A 13,987-nucleotide genomic window follows, 5' to 3' on the forward strand; every position below is an offset into this window, starting at 1 on the left:
TTAATACAGTGGTCTTGGGATAGGCTAAGGCCCTGTGGCCCTCCCTTTATTGGTATCTCCCTTTTAAGACCTCCCAAAAATGATACTTTTTTTGAAAATATGTATTAATTTACTTGAAAGGCAGAGTTACAGAGAGGCAGAGGCAGAGAGAAAGCACTAGAGATATGTCTTCAATCCTCTGGTTCACACCCCAAATGGTAGCAACGGCTGGAGCTGCACCAATCTGAAGCCAGGAGACAGGAGCTCACTTCAGGTCTCCCACGTGGGTGCAGGGGCCCAAGGACTTGGGCCATCTTCCACTGCCCTCCCAGGCCACAGCAGAAAGCTGGATCGGAAGTGGAGCAGCAGGGACTCAAATCGGCGCCCATATGGGAAGCTGGCACTGCAGGTGCCCCTGGCTGCTGGCTTTGGATCGGTGCAGCTCCAGCCGTTGCGGCCATTTGGGGAGTGAGCCAGCGGATGGAAGACCTCTCTTTCTCTCTCTGCCTCTCCTCTCTCTGTGTAACTCTGACTTTCAAATAAATAAATCTTTAAAAGAAAACTTTAAAAAAGCAAGCAAGAAAGACTGAGACCAGATGCTTTCCCTTTGGTCTGCTGGAGGTATCTGAGATTAACCTCTGGAAGCCGAGGAGGCTGGGACTGGGAAATGTGCTGGGAGCTGAGGCTGGCTGATTTTGATGAGGAAAGATGGCAGACCTCAAGGCAAAGAAAAAGGGGTGGTGAAAGCAAAGGAGGGGGTTAAATGAGGAGTACCCAAACATGGTGCAAAAGGAAAGGTGGACAGGACTGGTTTAACTATTGATTTGCCCAAATCCCACTCAGGGGGCATCCCCAAGGCTTGGACAGACAGGGCTCGCACCCTAACCCAGAGACACATCTGCTTCATTTCTCAACTCTGTAGCTTACCACAATTATCTGGACCCTTTTAGTAAATATGTACATCATTGTGGTCAGTGTTTGGCTGCTCTGGAGAGATGCAGGTGATACAGTGCCAGAGCAGACCCACCACTGGGCCTCTGAAAGGCATCATAAGACACAACATGCAGGCCTAGCAGGCAGCAGATAGCAAGATAGCATCTTCAGTCAGGTGACACCATGACAGAAAAAATGGTAAGGCCATTCCACCCATTCAAAGGGACAGATGGGAAGGTGTCTACTTCGGAGGAGACAAGATCAAAAGCTGTAAAGAGGTACTTGTAGTGGGGGATTCTGGAGCGCTATGGCCTCTGGCTGGGTTCTAAAGGCAGTCTTTAAGCACTCAAGTGCCCAGGGCAGATACTGAATTTTTATCTTCGAGGCAAAGGAGCATAATCAGGAATTGGCCTTCAAGTCTTGTCAAAGGGCCAGGGGACATAAAGGACAATCCTATAAAAAGAAAATTTGCAAGTACCCAGTTACAGGTTCAAACTTCATTCTTGTGGTCTACTCTTTGAGAAAGGACAAAGAAAGTCAAAGATAGCTAATGGGATACCTGGGAATGAAACAGCACTGCTAGTAGATCAAAACAGGACTGCTGTAAGCCCTCCCCCACCAGGTAAATTCTATTTTGCAGCTAGCTAAACAGGTACCACACACACACACACACACACAATGGCACAAGAGCTATGCCTGGAGGGTGTCTTTTTACTTCTTTTATTGAACTCCATAAATATTTTCATAAGGCTTTGTGTCATTACAACATCTTTTTTTGTTAAACATTTTTTTAAACACACAACTTTGACACTTGTTTGACAGGGTCAAACAGTCAAATAGAAGAAACAAAAGAATAAACTGGCAAATGCAGAGCAGCAGGGGTAATCAGATTCACTGTTGCCCATCCATCCACCCCAGCCCACCCCACCCCCAAAGCACTAAAAGATCACTATTGGCCTCACACTAGAATTGTTGGAACTCTCTTGTTGCTGTCCTTATAGACCCATTAGAGATATACACATATAGAGAGGGGGACAGAAGAAGAGAGAAAGAATTGTATTTCTGTGTTAAGACTTCCCCACAGCAGGGCCAATAGAACACACTAGCAAAGCCTTTTGTAGAGCAAATCCAGGCCTCATTGAGTTGAGGAAATGGGAGCTCAGGGCCATGCAGAGACAGAGGAGAATTATCAAGTTCTTGGGAGTAGCATTGCTTTGGGGACACATAGGTTTGGGCACTGAGCCCAGGTAATGAATGGATTCCTTTTGGGCTGCTGACCACAGGTTTGCTTTGCTGCCATAGGCTTTGGGGACACTCCAACCAACAGAAAGCTGATTTCTTGTTGCTTTCACAAATGCTGCCATTTGGTATTGTCAGTGGGTTGGGTGGAGAAATAGGGAGTGAGAGGTTAATATCCCTGATCTGGAGCCCTGGGCACAGGCCTCAGGGTGGGAGGGGAGTGAAAAGGTGTTGTAGGCCCAGTGACTTGTCCAAGCATCCCTTCCTGATGTGCCTCCAACTCCTGGAGAAACACATCAAAGCCAAGTCTAGTGAGGTGGAGTGGAAAGTAGGAAAGTGAGGGGGGAGGGTACACTAAAGGGAGGCCTGCACAGCTACTGAAACAGTCTGTTTGCCAGGGAGGACATTTTAGCCTGAGTGCTCGATACCAGGTCTCTTGCCAAGGGAGTGTAAGTAGCTAGGTTATGTGCTGAGCAGTGGTGGCCAGTCCCGAGCCCTGACCTCTGCCCAGATGAGGCTTATCCTTGATTTACTCTACAAGTCTGACTTGGATATGGTGAAATGGAAGCCTTAAGAGCTTGTAATTTAACTCCCACAGAGGAAAGATTTCCAGGCTGGATAGGGCCTGGTCTGAGTCAGGAGGCAATAAAAAAGCCAGCTAAGCTGAATTCCTCATGTAGCCATGGCTGCTGCTTGATAAACTGAGATCTTTTGGTGATGAAGTCTCCTGTGGGGTCCAAGGAAGACTTACAATCTCCAGATTCCTTGGTAGAGTTGCCTTCCACAGCAGGGCCCATCCTCATTCATTTATACCCCATTCTCCTGGCTGTTCAAGGTCTGTATATGCCAAGGGGCCACATAGGGAGGAGAGACAGCTACTCCTACACCCATAGAGACCCTGCTTCTTTGTGGAAGAAGTTAGTTCTGCCAAGTGGAAAGCCTACCAAAAATGAGTCCGAGGGTAGAGTGTCTGTCTCAGACTCTTTGTCTAGAGAAGAAGTATCCCCTAGGCCCCTCACTCACTTGCCTCAATGTCCTGGCATGGGAGGATACTGGAATGAGGCCCTTCAAGTGCCAGAACTGCTGTCAGTATGTGAACACCAGAAATCCTCCTGCGTTAGGAGGGCTAGAGGAAGAAAGAAGACAGGGGATGGAAGGAAGAAGAGTGGGAAGATTGTCCATGCAATTTACTAACAATAGGGGAAGTTTTGCACAACTGGATGGTAGGAACTGCAAGTACAACGTCTGGGTCAAGGCTGTCTCTTTCCATGCCCATCCCTGTTCTTTCCTGAAAGGGCTTACTGTCAGCCTTGGACTCTCAATAATTTGACAGGCAGCTAATGATCTTGGTCAAGCAGGTTCTGACTTGAACCCTTCCATGGATTCCTATAAATTCTGCCTTAAAAATTTGCAAATAGGAACAGGGGTGAACAGGACATTGAAATGACTGCTGTAGGGAGCTCTACCTTACACCTACTTGGTACTGAGTGGGGAAGATAAATCCTTCCCTCAGGAGGCAGAGTCTCAACCTCTTTGCTTCCAGTTCAGATCTTCTGGGCTGGGAGTGCGGGGGGAGACAGGCCTAGGAGGAAACTCATAACAAAGGCGGCTTGAAAAAGAATAATTGGCTCGAACTAACTCCCAGATGCAAAACTGCAATGACCCAGCAGTGTTATACCATGGGAATCCCCAGTGCTAGAAGAAACAGTCCTATTGCAGAATGTTTCAATTAACAGAAGTCCTTTCTACAATCATCATACTCTGACACTCTCTTGCTTCTGTTTGTTTTTTTGATCCCTCTACAACACCTAAAACACAGTGAAAGCAATAGAATATCAAGCAGTGATGTCACAGGGCACAACAGAGCATGTCCAGACCAGCACAACTGAGGGTAGAGGATGCTGGGGAAAGGCTATTTGGAGCAATTGCAGGGCTGCAAGGACATTCGCAAATGCTTGGCTGAGGGAGAGGAGAAAGGGGATCCTCCCCTTCCTCAGTAAAGAGTGGAAGAGGGAAAAATAGAAATCCCAAACTCCCAAACTCCACCACATCAAATGAAATTCAAAAGTCATCAGCATCAGTATCATCAGGAAAGAAAAAAAAAAAAACAATACAAATACATCTATGGTAATAATGACAAGTCAGTGAATCACTCACAGGAGAGCAAAGAGATTATCTGAACAAGAAAAGAAACAAATAGAAATGTTAATTTCTGAAAGAAAAGAGGAGGGGAACAGGTAAGAACTGAAAACTTTTAAGAAGGGATCACATGTTTGGAAGTCATTGGTACCTCTTCCTATCAACTACAGATTTTACTTCCCAAAAACAACAGAAAACGTTTTTGGTCCTTCTCTATGTGTGTGTGTATGTGTGTTTGTGTGTTTGTGTGTGTGTTTATGCATGTGCATGTGTGTGTGCATGTACACTCAAGAGTCTCTGTGTATGACCATATATATGTATATATGTATGTATGCATGTATATATAAATTTCAACAGTGCTTCTCCGAAAAAAGGTCCATCTATAAATATAATTTTATTTACTTTATTTTAAAATTATCTGCCTCCCTGTAGGTATTATTTTTTGAAGGGGGTTAACCTGCTGAAGTTTTGCCAGAATGGCGACTGGCTGCGCTTGGGTTCGGTGAACTCAAAAACCTGCGACTGAGCGATGCCATCGGGGACCAGGTACTGGCCCTGGTTTAACGGGTCCTGCGGTGGTGGGTAGGAAGGTGGAACTGAGCGGGCAGAGTTTACACCTAGAGCAGATGGGAGATCAAAAGAGAGACAATGTAAGTTAAGTCACAAAAGGCTTTTCAAATTACACAGTGAGCACTCTGAGTGGACAAGCCAAGAAAGCATAGAGTGTGAATTGATACATATTAAGCATTTGTTGGAGTGTTTTCAGATTAGGGATAAAATCCATGCAGTTATTCCAAAATTTGAAAAATCCCAAAATCTATTTCAAGAATTTCTGATAAGGTATTCTTGAACTGTGTTGTAACTCAATCAAGGAGAGAATTTCTCTCCCTAACCAATTTTTGAATGGCACAGCTGTTACTACAACACCACACACTTCTCCATCTACTCAGATATCACTACAAAATTTAAGGTGTTGTTATTAGTTCTTTTATAGATGTGGACACTGATAGCTAGAGAGAAATGTCATACCTAAGATCACATTATACGTTAGTTACAAAGCAAGGGCTAGAACACACATTATTTCACTTCTCAGTTTAGAGCTGTTTTCAAGAAGAAACAGTCCTATTGCAGAATGTTTCAATTAACAGAAGTCCTTTCTACAATCATCATACTCTGACACTCTCTTGCTTCTGTTTGTTTTTTTGATCCCTCTACAACACCTAAAACACAGTGAAAGCAATAGAATATCAAGCAGTGATGTCACAGGGCACAACAGAGCATGTCCAGACCAGCACAACTGAGGGTAGAGGATGCTGGGGAAAGGCTATTTGGAGCAATTGCAGGGCTGCAAGGACATTCGCAAATGCTTGGCTGAGGGAGAGGAGAAAGGGGATCCTCCCCTTCCTCAGTAAAGAGTGGAAGAGGGAAAAATAGAAATCCCAAACTCCCAAACTCCACCTCTGTCCTGCAAAGGACAAAACAAACTCCATTTAATTCCAAATGGCTTTGGTTTTTTTTCCCCTGTCGAATTGGCCCTGGAAATGTCAAAAAAAAGCCTGGTAAGAACTATTGACTTTAGGGCAGGTCTGGGTGGGGGTGCTGAGGGGGAAGTTTTCTAAAAGCATGAGACACAAGTGACTTAGTATGAGCTGAGGGTGATGAACCTGCATTTAATAGGGAATGGACATTTGTAGCTGCGGAAGAAAACAAACTCACTACCAGAAGATACGATTCAGAGAAAGCAAGGCATACTTGAAATATATTTTTGACCTTTTGTGGGAACAGCATCAATGACACTAATAAGTTTCAAGACCTTTTCAACTTCTGTGTGCTCACAACCATTAAAGTAAAATGGAGGATTCCAGGAATCAGAGGGACTTAAAATTCAAAATTTAATCATCTATATTCAGAAAAGAACAGAATGAGGCACACAGCACATTATTTACACATGCCAAGATGGCATCTCAGCTTCCAAATACCTGCTTCCTTCACTAGCCAATGTTTGAAATTCCAACATTACTGCTTCTTTGTTTGATGATTTGACCCCGTTGGCCTAGTAGTATCAGATTAAGCCACCATCAGTAGTGGCATTTCTGTCAGAAGGATCAAGTTCTTTTCTAAGAGTTAGTTTTTAAAGATGGTGTCAGAAATATGAATGTACTAGATGCCAATAGACAATATGGAGATAACAGATAGGGAGTTTGGGAGAGCTAATTTAATTTTTTTAAAAAGAAAATGTTTTTCCCTAAGAAGGTTCACACCTCCCTTATGATGTCTCTTCTGGTACCCCATGTGAAGAGACAGATAGGTCTGGTCCTCCTACCTGGTTAAACCTTAAAACCCAACTGATTATTATCAGGTCCCTTCTATCAGTTTCTATTTGCCTATCAGTTGGAAAACTTGCTCATGGTTTTAGACAGCACCTTTCTTAGGTCCTCTAATAATGACTCTGTCCTTTGTTTTAGATCCTGTGAGTTTAATCTGCTTGTTAGATTCATTTTCTCCGGACTTGAAACAGTGAAATTCTAGGTGGCCATGCACATGAAACCTCGGATGGAAGCAGTTTGTACAAGCAGGCACTGCATCCCCCTTGAGAAGCCACCTCCTGCTGAGAAGCCACTTCCTGCTGGAACCCTGTCTTGATTGTCATTCTCAAGGATGCCCCTTTTCAGCATGAAGCAGCCAGAGCAGTCATAACCCAGTTTCCCTAACAGAAGTTAGGGTCCATTCTTCTGGGTGGGGAATGTGAGGAGTCAGATGAGTTAAGTGAGTCAGTGTGGTCCCAGTGGAAACTGAGGGTGCAAAATCCTTAGCAAGGTCAAAAGTGCCTGCCTGCCTGCCCACTCCTTGAAAGCTTCCAATCTTATCATGAGAATAGCAAGGGAGTGGTGATTCCTTCTGAGCTGCCAGTTTATAGTAAATAAGGTATTCCACCCTTCTGATGGCTCTTTTTGTTTTATCATGAGCAAGCCAAATAGGATATAAGACTGCAAATTAGGTCTTCTGATGGTTTTGTCCCAGCCTTGTAACTGAATGTCAAGTTTTTTTCCTTCCCCAAAACTGTGCTAAAAACTCCAGTACTACCAGACCCTTCAGGTTTTGCTTCTCTTGAACCACCCCCCCCCCCCCGCCATGCCACTCTGGCTGGAGGTCTCTGACTCTAATAAATCTTCCTCTTAAATTTCAAAAAAGGATGTTTTATCTTGATATTGTTATAGATCATAATGCAGTAGTAAGAAATAGTACGAAGAGATTCTGCACCTTTTACCTAGTTTTCCCAGTGTTAACATCTTGTAAAATTTTAATTTCACAATCAAAATATTGATAATTCTATAAAATGTAATCAAGATTTAGAACATTTCTATTACCACAAGGATCACTTTACCCTTTTATAACTGTATTCACATCTCTGCTGCCCTCAACACCTTCCTTAGTTCTTAATCTGGCCCTCTTGTAAACTACATCATTTCAAGAGTGAGTAATATTCCATGGTATAGATGTACAAGTTTGTTTAATCATTTACTCATTGAAAGATACATGAGTTGTTTCCAACTTTGGCTATTATGAATAATGCTGCTATATAGACAGGCTTTTACATGCATGCAAGTTTTCATTTCTCTTGGGGAAATTTCTAGGAGTGTAACTGCTAGGTTGTATGGTAGTTTTTTAAGGAACTGACAAACTATTTTCTAGAGTGGCTATACCATTTTACATTCTTGTCAGCAAGGTATGAATGACCCATTTTCTTTGTATCATTGTCAGCGTTTGGTATTGTTACCATTTTGTAGTCATTCTAATAGGTGTGTAGCAATACCTCATTGTGGTTTTCATTTGTATTTCTCCAGTGACTAATGAGGTTAAACACTTTATCATGTGCTTAACTACTGTCCATATGCTGTTTTCAGTGAAATATCTCTGAACCCCATTTTCTAACTAGAATGCTTGGTATTTTTACTGTTAGGGACGTTTTTATGACTATAAACAGATTTTATGTGTTCCAAAGGTTCCAAGACAACAACAAGATTTCCCCCTGTGGAACACTGTTAATTATTAAGAGTTCTTTATATATTTTAGACAATTATATTTTTCCAATTATGTGGTTTGTAAATATTTCTCCTATCCTATAGCTTTTGTTTTTAATCCTATTTATAGCACCTTTCCCAGAGATTATCAACTCTCACAACATTCACATCATCATTTATTTTTTATTTTTTGGTTTGAGCTTTTGGTGTCAAATCTAAAAAACTTCTTTGCCTAGCCCTAGATCTTGAAGATTTTTTTCCTACTTTTTCTAAGAGTTCTGTATCTTTACATTTACTTCCGTGATTAATTTTGAGTTAATCTTTGTATAAGGTATAGGTTTATTTTCTCTATCTCCCCCGCCACACACACCCCAGGGAAGTCCAATTGCTTCCACACTATTTGTTGAACATGCTACTTTTTCTATACTGAATGTTCTTTGTGCCTTTGTAAAGAAGGAGTTAGACATGTTTGTACAGGTCTATTTCTGGGTTCTGTTCTGTCAATCTCATATGTTTATTCTTCTGCCATAATTACACTCTCTTGGTAACTGCAGCTATATAATGAGTGTTGAAATTGGATAAATTGATTACTCCCACTTTCTTCTTTTTCAAGATTGTTTTGGCTATTTTAGGCTATTTATTTGATTTTGATCAGGCACTAAAACCTCTGAAAATGGGGCTGTGTTCATGGTCCTGGAGAGCTCATTATTGACAGACTGGATTGGGTTGATAGGCTTGGAATTGCATCTAACTCCTAAGAAGTTTTATCAATATTCAAAACCAAGACATTATGATAGGCAAAGGTGAAGTGAGAACACCTTCATTGGAACTAGACTGGATCCTCTCTGCTGTTCTCCCAACCAGGATTTCCCTTAGCAAAGCAGTACATTGAGTTGATAATATCCCAAGGTGTTACAGATGGGGTTGGAAGGACACTAGACTAATTACCTCTTCAGAGAAGAAATCTTAACAATGCCTCCATCATTTCTAAGGAATAAATGGAAGAAGGATCATGGCAAATAGCTTTCATGGGTAGCTGAAAGAATTCCTTTACACTTCCCCTATGTATACACTGCAATTACTGAATTCCTAAATCTGACAACCACTTCCATATGTGTAGCACCCTTGAGTCTTAAAATATATTAATCACCATAGCCCTGGAGTAACAAGAGAGTCTTGAATATCAGAAATAGAAATATGAGAAACAATTCAAAGGAATTCTGGGAGGTTAAAAATTAGGTGTTTTCCCCTGAAGACTTTAAGATTGCTGTTAAGGGAAGAAAGTTGTTTAGGTGAAACAGAGTTTAGATACTGGGAGTCAAGACAGTGTGTGAGATGTACAACCTGGAGACCAGACAGGGTAGGGAAGGAACCTGACTCAAAGTCTTGGAGTGACATAGCAGGACTACCTTTTCATTGGTTTATCTGTAGATGTTTGTTTGAAGTGTTCTTAGTGAAAAGGCCTGACAGTCTCAGATATGCTTGAGGGTACCTGAGCTGGGATTAAAATGTACCAATCTACTATAGAGGCCAGTGTGATGGGGGCAATAGAGAAATCAGAATGAGAGAAGCTCAGAAACTGAGTCTCCAGGAAACAGAGGCAGGGTGCTAGGACAGTATCCCTTTTGCAGCCTGATACTTCTCTAGTTGACCAAGGCTATTATCTAATCACCACTGTGTCTAAGGAAAACAAGACATTGACTCAAAGAGTTCCCTTGTTAATCCAGATCAGATCATTACTGTCATTAACTCCAGAGTGCTTTCTGACACCATTTCTCAAATTTCAGCCTCAGAAAGATTGGGGGTAGCTGGCTGTAATTTCCTGTCTAAAGGGAATCACATTTCCATGATGAGGAAAAGAGCCAATATTGGCCCCTCAAGAGGAAGAAGCAATAAACAGTTGAAAGGAAGGCATGTCTAATCAGAGAGGCCCAGCTAGGTGCAATGTTTAATGGAAAATCAGATATTCTCGGGCACCCAGTTTCCTCAATCAAAGAGAGTTTCACTGGGAATAATTAAGGGTGCTTTATGTAGATGTAGGACTTGAATCCAATACTCTGTATGATGACTCATTCAGCACCAGAAAACCCATTGAGAAACCAGAAGGAAGGACTTGGGGAAAGTGAGATCTCACTAAGAATGCCTATCCCTTGGGACAGTGACAATGGCTATCAGTAACAGAAGCAGCTATTAGTAATTGAGGTGACACAGAAAAATCCACTCTTCTTTCCAAGGATGGGCTGCATCAGGAGGACCTTGACATGAAGAACAGAGAGCAGTGGGTTCAGAGTCAAGCTGACTTAGGTTCAGAGTCATTTTACCCTGATGAAACTAAGTTTCCTCACCTGAGAAATGGGATTGCTAGTACCTATATTCTCAGTGGGAACCCTAAACATAAAATTAAAAAAAAACCATAAAGATACTGATACTGAACAGGCACTCTCTAACAAGCAGTAAGTAGTTCATTTCCTTGGTTCAGCTGAGTGCTTTAGTTTTGTTCTCATTCATGAGAAAGAGAAACTAAAGCTTTTCTTCAGATTTAAATTGATGTGCAAGGTATTTTTAAGTATTTGTAAGCTTTATGGTTCAGTCAGAGGTCTCCATTCTGATTTGGGGCTCTTGATTTGGTAGGTGCCCTCAGACCAGTGAAAGAAGCTGAACACACATTTCTAATGTATTTCTACTTATTAAATAAATTATAAATGTCTAACATTATCTATATTTCTGAATTATTAGTAAAGCTTCTCTTTGTTTTTAAGTAAAAATAAAGACAAACAGAGGTTTTCTTTTTCTTTTTCCTGTTCCCAGTGAGCTACCTAGGACATGTCCATCCTACACCATTCACTCCTCAACCGTAAGCAGTTACATATACTCGCCATCTGTCAATTAGGGACAGCTGGGGCCTGGGAATTATCCTCCACCACCCCAGAAGAACCCCACTATGGAAATGGGCTTATATGACTATGCAAGCACATGGCGGATAAGCTCTGCAATATCACACATGGCATGTGGAAGTGGGGGAGAGAGAGGCTGGGGGAATAAAAGCAGCTTTACCTTTTTGTTTAGGGACTTTTCTCACAGTCATTGCAGCCTGCCTCTTCTGGTTTTCAGAAATTTCAAAGCCTAAAATAAAAAAAGCACATGATTTTGTTATGAGAACTTGTCTTCTTGAATTTGTAAGTTAATACAATTTTTTTTCTGGAAGAGCAATTTGGTAAGATGTAAAAAACTTTTATACACAAAAAGATCATTTTCTTTGACCTAGTAATTCGCTACTTAATATGGAAACTTGACAGAAACTTAGACAATAACTTAACTACAAAGATGCATTTCACAGAATAGGGGCAAAAAGAAATGAGAACAAAAGTTAAGAGGCTGTTAAATGGATAATTTTTTAAATGAAATATGGTAGAGAGTGGAAGAAATATTTGATGTTGCTTAAGAAGACTGCAAAGAAAAGGTAACGATGAGTCAAAACATAAGAGAATTATATCAGAAAATATTCATATATATAGACAAAAACATTTCAGAAGGAGAAAAAAATTGAATTAAAAAAAGAACAGAAAACTTGGCTAAGTGAAATAAAGAGGTACTTGTTATAAGAGTAAAAGGTCTTATGAAGTCCCAGGTAGGATTAGAATACAGACACACACCTACCAAAACATTGACTACTTAGTGAAATTAGCACGTCAAGGATAAAGAAAAAATTGTACAGGCTAAAAGACAGAAAGAACAGCTAATTTATAAGAGAGATAACATTTATTATTAGAATGAATATCCGAAACACTGGTAGTAACAGTATTTTGAATAACCCCTCGATCAAGAGAAATTATACTTGAATTCACAAATTATCTAAAAAATGAACAAAAGGATATTTTACATCAAAAATCTATGGATATGGTTAAGGCTTTACTCAAAGGAAAATGTACTCTAAATGATTTAATTATTTTTAAAAATCAAAATTAACAAAGTATAAACCTGATTCAAAAACTGTTAGAAAATAATAAATATGGGGGCTGGCGCTGTGGCGCAGTGGGTTAACACCCTGGCCTGAAGCTCCGGCATCCCAAATGGGCGCCAGTTGGAGTCCCGGCTGTTCCACTTCCGATACAGTTCTCTGCTATGGCCTGGGATAGCAGTACAAGATGGCCCAAGTCCTTGGGCCCCTGTGCCTGTGTAGGAGACCTGGAAGAGACTCCTGGCTCCTGGCTTCGGATCAGCACAGCTCTGGCCATTGTGGCCAACTGGGGAGTGAACCAGCGGATAGAAGACTTCTCTCTCTGCCTCTCCTCTCTCTGTATAATTCTTTCGAATAAATAAATAATTCTTTAAAAGAAAGAAAATAATAAATATGAAATATTAGGAATGAGAAAAGATAGAACCACAATTGCGGAATCAAGTAAAATACTAAGACAAAATTGTGGGGCCGGCCCTGTGGCGTAGCAGGTTAAAGCCCCGGCCTGAAGTGCTGGCATCCCATATGGGCGACGGTTCGGGTCCTGGCTGCTCCACTTCCGATCCGGCTCTCTGTTGTGGCCTGGGAGGGCAGTACAGGATGGCCCAAGTCCTTGGGTCCCTGCACCTGCATGGAAGACCTGGAGGGGGCTCCGGGATCCTGCCTTTGGATCGGCGCAGCTCTGGCCTTTGCGGCCATCTGGGGAGTGGACCAGTGGATGGAGGATCTCTCTCTCTCTCTCTCTACCTCTTCTGTAACTCTTTCAAATAAATAAAATAAATCTTAAAAAAGACAAAATTGTGTGTGTGTGTATATGTATACATACACTATATATATATAGTATTGCGTTGAAAATCCAGAGGAAATTAATGATTTTTAAGCAAAATAGATTATCAAAAGTAATGCAAGAGGTAAAAACGTATAGAATCTATGTGAAGTAGACTATACCACTTTCCTGAAGCAGATAAAACAAGACTTGGATAAAAAGATATGGGCCATGTTCCTGAATGAAAACTTGGTAAAAATGTCAAGAATTCACATATTAACACATTTAATACTCTGCCAATCAGAATTTAAATGAAACCTGTTTGGGACCTAGAAAAATGAATTTCATTATCATATAAATAAACATCTAACAACTGTTAAGAGCTAATGATGAAAGAAGAGTGAATGAGAATTGATCCCCCCCAAGGATTTCACATTTCTCAAAGACTAGTGTAATAAAGAGTATTTATTGTCTTGACACAAGTAGTGACAAATAGAATGATGAAGCAGAGTAGAAAGCATAAAGACAAGTTCAAGTATGCATGGAAAGTTATTATATGAGGACTCTGTATAAGTAGCATTTTAATTGTGTGGGAAATAGATGATTTATTTAATATATGATGCTGATACACTGCCTATCCACCAGTAACAAAACAAATGGTATTCCTCCCTCATACCATATACAATAAGTAAATTCCAGATGGATTATAGTTCTAAAACTAAAAAAAAATATAGAAAATTTAGTAAACTGCAAAGTGTTGGTGAGAAAAGATCTTCTTAGGTTAGATAAACACACGAGCCACTAAAGGAATGAAAGATACATTTGTTGAAGTAAAAATTTAAAGTTTTGTACAACTAAGTATGAGAACTAAATTAAAAGACAAATAATAAATGGCCTGGGGAAAAGTATGTGACACTGATGACTTACAAAGTTTTACTATCCCAATACAGACTT

The 13,987-nt window shown here is 40.9% G+C and overlaps 1 protein-coding gene across 14 annotated transcripts in view; it reads right to left on the reverse strand.

Moving 5' to 3' along the window:
* Nucleotides 1-1,616: 1,616 nt before the first annotated feature.
* Nucleotides 1,617-13,987, reverse strand: part of ARHGEF9 (Cdc42 guanine nucleotide exchange factor 9) — a 407,702-nt gene continuing 395,331 nt past the window's right edge. For 11 of the 14 annotated variants that reach the window (XM_008272701.4, XM_070067439.1, XM_051827736.2 and 8 more), the window contains 2 exons: nt 11,367-11,435; nt 1,617-4,907 (listed from right to left, as the gene is read on the reverse strand). In XM_008272701.4, coding sequence (XP_008270923.1) covers nt 4,726-4,907; nt 11,367-11,435 — 251 coding nt within the window. In that variant the 3' untranslated portion in view covers nt 1,617-4,725. The remainder of the gene's footprint in view (nt 4,908-11,366; nt 11,436-13,987) is intronic. The other 3 variants (XM_008272702.4, XM_070067440.1, XM_051827741.2) reach the window with 2 other exon arrangements.

This window comes from Oryctolagus cuniculus, chromosome X (assembly GCF_964237555.1).
Source record: "Oryctolagus cuniculus chromosome X, mOryCun1.1, whole genome shotgun sequence".
NCBI lineage: Eukaryota > Metazoa > Chordata > Mammalia > Lagomorpha > Leporidae > Oryctolagus > Oryctolagus cuniculus.